The 4,981-nt window shown below is 68.0% G+C and overlaps 1 protein-coding gene across 1 annotated transcript; it reads left to right on the top strand.

Moving 5' to 3' along the window:
* Positions 1–2,279: 2,279 nt before the first annotated feature.
* Positions 2,280–4,446, top strand: PTGIR (prostaglandin I2 receptor; the record flags this gene model as incomplete). The annotated part of the gene is made up of 2 exons (XM_079760007.1): positions 2,280–3,155; positions 4,084–4,446. Exons 1-2 carry the CDS (start codon positions 2,376–2,378, stop codon positions 4,444–4,446), a joined length of 1,143 nt encoding a protein of 380 aa, XP_079616133.1. The 5' UTR covers positions 2,280–2,375.
* Between the last annotated feature and the right edge of the window lie 535 nt (positions 4,447–4,981).

The raw sequence follows: 4,981 nt of genomic DNA, 5'->3' as shown, positions 1-4,981 counted from the left end.
TCTCCCCGACAGGCACCTGGAGGAAAGAGGAACCCTAGTTGCCCTTGCTGTGGGCGGCCCGTGGCCACAGCCGGGCAGGAGGCCCTGGGCCCCAGAAGGTGTGTCCGGCAGGGTGGGGCGGGGCGGGGCGCGGACCCTAGGGACCCTTAGTCCTCTCACGAGGAATGAGTTCCAGCCATGGCCACCCCCACCTGCCCCCCCAGCACCGAACTGACGCCGGGTGGCACGGGTCCCAGCCCCCTTGGCGCAGAGGGGGAAACTGAGGCCTGGAGGAGGGCGGGGCTTGTCTGAGGTCCCACTGGGCAGGGAAACACACTGGAGCCCCTGAGCGCTCGGTAGTCCCTGGGGGGACAGGAAGCCAGCGAGAGGGAGGCTCCGGGAACCAGAGCTCCCCCCCCCCACTCCCCAGATGCCAAGGCGGATGCTAGCCTGCCAGGCGTCACCCTTCATTAATATGATAAAACTTCCCGAGTTCCCTCTGCTCTGCCTGGTGAAGGCAGGGCAGGAGCCGGGAGGGACCACATGGCCGGAGGTCTGATTACGCGCACACAGGCACCCCAGGGCGGGGCTGTGTGGGCGCTCCTGCAGGCCCGGGGGTGGCCGGAGCGGGGGCATCCATCCTGCAGGAAGCTGGGTGCCAGCTGGGCACGGTGATAGGGAGCCACGGTTATCAGGGGACAGGGGACCGGAGGGGAAGCCTGCCGCCTCGGAGACAGGGGTGTCGCTCCCGGCCCGGGATGGACACCCCGCACAGGCTCTCTCCTTGGTCCAGGCTCTGGGACGGGCCCAGGTGGGCCACCGGGCCGGGAAGCGGCCGTCACCCATTGTACAGATGAGGAAACCGAGGCACACCAGCTCCCATCCTTGCCTGAGACCATCACAAAGCAAGGAGGTGGTCACATTGGGACAGAAACTCAAGACAAATGGAGTGAGACCCCGAGTTAGGAATCTCTATCCTGAAACTTCCCCCTGAAAGATAAGGGGTGTCTGAGAGGGTCTCCCAGGTCCCATCTGGCCCTGTGGGGGGCGGGGGGAGGCGGCCTGGGAGCGCAGGCTCAGTGGGAGCAGGACAGGTGGCTGCTGTGCTGCGGCTGCGACAGAGGGGGGGGCGGGGGGGAGCATCCTGGGCTGAGTTTGTGGAGGGGCGGGAGAGATCAGTGTGACCCCGAAGTTGGAGCCTTGGGCGGCTGTCTGTGGCCAAAATGTTGTCCCTGGAGGTCAAGGTCGCCAGAGCTTGGCCTGGGGCCTGGCGGCGCTCAGGTGAGGAGCTGGAGGGCAGGAGGGCGTCGCCTCTCAGCTTCCCAGGGCTCTGGGCGGGAGCGGGAGCCGGAGCGGAAGCCCAGCCTGAGGACCGGCTCCAGGGACCGGCATTTTTCTCGGCTCCTTCTGGAAGGAGCGAAGGAATTGCATCCAGGGAATAGAGATCTCAGAAGTGCCTGGAAAACACTGCATCGGGGAGGAATTTCCTGGTCGTTTCTCAATCCTAACCCCGGAGCCCAGAATAGATCCCAGGGGCCACCCCAGGCGGCCTTGTGCACCGGCCAGCTGTGCTCCCAGGCTCGTCCTGGTCCCCGGTGAGTCCGCGCTCCCTGTGTCACCACTCGGTGACCCCCACCCCGGGCCGCTGGGCGACGTTGGGGCAGGGAGGAGGGCAGCGACCTGCGGGCAGCGGTGGCAGGTGGCTCGGTGATGGGGACCAGGGAGGGGGCAGGGCGGGAGGTGGATGTGCTGGGCAGAGGGGACGGAGGGAGCATGCCAGGGCGGGCGGGAGGGAGCCCGGGGGGGCCTCTGGAGAAAGCAGGGGGAGGGAAGGCGGGGCAGCGAGAGGAAATGAAAAAGCTGGGGCGAGCAGGCACGATGATGAGGAGGGCGGGAGGAGGGCGGGCAGGAGGGAGAAGCTGACACACGGAGACCTCACAGACAGCGATCCCAGGCCCGGGTGAGGGGACGGCGGAGGGGCAGAGAGAGCCGGCAGAGGTGCGGTGAGGAGGGGCTGCAGGAGCAGAAATGCAGAGAAGTGGGTAGAGAGCTGGGGGGGGAGGAGAGAGAGAAGGAGGGCGAGGCAGAGGGTGTGGGCAAGGGAGGGGACAGAGACAGACAGCAAGACACAGAGAGACAGAGGGACAGAGGGAAAGAGGAGGGGAAAAGAGGAAACAGATAGAGAAGGAAAGAGACAGGAGAGAGGGAGAAGGGAGAGAGGGGGGGGGGGGGGGGGAGAGACAGAGCAAAGACAGAGCAGAGACAGCCGGGCCCACAGGAGGACTGGGGGTGACTGGGGGACCCCGCGGCGGGCAGGCCCATGGGGAGGCAGGCGGAGGATTGCTGAGTGGCTGCCCCGGCTCCCGCCCCGCCGCCTCCCACCCTCGGGGGCCGGGATGGCAGACTCCTGCCGGAACCTCACTTACGTGCGGGACTCGGTGGGCCCGGCCACCAGCACCCTGATGTTCGTGGCCGGCGTGGTGGGCAACGGGCTGGCGCTGGGCATCCTGGGCGCGCGGCGGCGGGCGCGGTCCCGCCCCTCGGCCTTCGCCGTGCTGGTCACCGGGCTGGCGGTCACCGACCTGCTGGGCACGTGCTTCCTGAGCCCCGCCGTGTTCGTGGCCTACGCCCGCAACAGCTCGCTGCTGGGCCTGGCGCGCGGCCAGCCGGTGCTGTGCGACGCCTTCGCCTTCGCCATGACCTTCTTCGGCCTCGCCTCCACGCTCATCCTCTGCGCCATGGCCGTGGAGCGCTGCCTGGCGCTCAGCCACCCCTACCGGTACGCCCGGCTGGACGGGCCCCGCTGCGCCCGCCTGGCGCTGCCCGCCGTCTACGCCTTCTGCACGCTCTTCTGCGCGCTGCCCCTGCTCGGCCTGGGCCAGCACCAGCAGTACTGCCCGGGCAGCTGGTGCTTCATCCGCCTGCGCGCCCCCGCGCTGGCCGGCTGCGCCTACTCCCTGGCCTACGCCAGCCTCGTGGCCCTGCTGGTGGCCGCCATCGTCCTCTGCAACGGCTCCGTCACCCTCAGCCTCTGCCGCATGTACCGCCAGCAGCGGCGCCACCAGGGCGCGCTGGCCCCGGGCCCCGGGGCGCGGGCGCGCGAGGACGAGGTGGACCACCTGATCCTGCTGGGCCTCATGACGGCCATCATGGCCGTGTGCTCCCTGCCGCTCACGGTGAGTCCCCCCGCCGGCAGCCGGGGTGGGTGCGGGGTGGGGAGCGGCCTCCATGGTTTGTGCCCATTTCACGGATGGGGACACTCGGGCAGCTGTCAAACAATGGCCGGCTTCCCGGAGAAGCCTCTCCCACGTGCTTCTGCTCCACTGGCCTCCTCCTGACCCCTGGGACCCCCCCCCTCCGGATCTCCTGTCCCCACACACTCAGAGGCTCCCCGACTGCCCCTAGCCCTAGTGACGATAAGACCCCCCATTCATGGAGCCCTTGCTCTGTGGTGACCACGCTGCAAGCATTTGCAAGAAACAGGTGAGGGTTCCCCGCTTGTCACCATTGTCGCACATGAGGGGCAATGGCTTTTGCCCACGATGGCAAAGAGTCGGGTCTGGACCCCAGGCTCCTTTGGTTCCAGAGTGTGAGCCCCCCCCCCCCCCCCCCGCCCCCTGCCCAGACACCCAGGCTCCCTCCCCCCAGTGCCCCCCTCTGTCTGCCGTGGACTCCTCCCCACCTTCCTCCATGCCCGCCCAGCCTCTCCCGGATTGCAGCAGGTCAGACCCCGTCCTGTGGCACCTGGTCACCCCATCTGTACTCCGGGCCTCGTTCTCTCTCTGTGGAACTCCAGGCTGCACTAAACTGGAGGAGCATCACAACTTTAGGGGGTTTACGGCTGACGCAGGGACACACACAGGCCCGGCCGGGCCGCCCACACAGCCATCTCGCTCCCTCTGGGCCTCTGCTGGCTGTTTCCTGGGGCTTTCTATCTCTCTGCTCCCGGATGCACTCCATTTCTTAGTTTTCATCTTATTTCCTTCCCCTTCTGCCAGGCCGCTCCTCCCTGCCTCCTCCCTGGGCGAGCAAGCGGGTGGAGGAGGGTGAGGAGGGTGGGTGGGTGGTAGGTGGGCACTGGCTGACACCCTCGCCCGCCCGCAGATCCGCGGCTTCACCCAGGCCATCGCCCCGGACAGCAGTGAGATGGGGGACCTCCTCGCCTTCCGGTTCAACGCCTTCAACCCCATCCTGGACCCCTGGGTCTTCATCCTCTTCCGCAAGGCCGTCTTCCAGCGCCTCAAGCTCTGGCTCTGCTGCCTCTGGCCCGGGCCTGCCCGCGGCCACGCGCAGCACCCCCTCTCCCAGCCCACCTCCGGGGGGCAGGACCCCAGGGCCCCCGCCGCTCCCGGGGGCAAGGAGGGGAACTGGGTGCCTTTGCCAGCCTGGGGCGAGGCCCAGCGGTCGGGCAGCGCCGTGGCAACGCTGTCCAAAGTGGAGTCCACGGCAGCCTGCTCGCTCTGCTGACATCTTGGGCGTCCGGTGGCCTCCTGCCCCGTCTCCTGGGACTGGAGCCGGACAGTCCGGGGAAGGCCGGCGGCTGCCGGTGGACAAGCAGAGGGATGAACCCTGGAGCCCTGGCCTGCCAGGCAGGGCCTTGACCCCTGAATCGGGGGGAGGGGTGGCGGGAGGGGGGGCGATCAGCTGCTGTTCTCCTCCAGGGCGGCCACACCAGCTCTGGGAGGAGAGGGAGGGAGCTCAAGAGCAGTTCTCTCAAAATGACCGATGGCTGGCGGGCTTGGTCCCGGCCGCCCATCCGTCTCACTGTCTAAATATTTGGAAGGCGGAAAAGTTCCCAGAGCTCCTGTGCTCTCGAGTCTGTTAGGGTCAGTGTTCCTGCCGATCCCCATCCATTCAGGGTGCCCCCGACCCCGGGGGGTGGTCCTGCCCTCTCCCAGGCCTCTCCCAGAGCCACGCCCTCTCTGCCTCCCCTCACTTCTGATTCTCCTTCCCCCCTAACTCGGAGCTCCCCATCCCCCCGGGAGAGGCAGGAGGAAGGGGA

Source organism: Cnephaeus nilssonii (assembly GCF_951640355.1).
Source record: "Cnephaeus nilssonii genome assembly, chromosome: 20".
Taxonomy (NCBI): domain Eukaryota; kingdom Metazoa; phylum Chordata; class Mammalia; order Chiroptera; family Vespertilionidae; genus Cnephaeus; species Cnephaeus nilssonii.
This window is presented reverse-complemented; position numbering and strand designations above follow the sequence as displayed.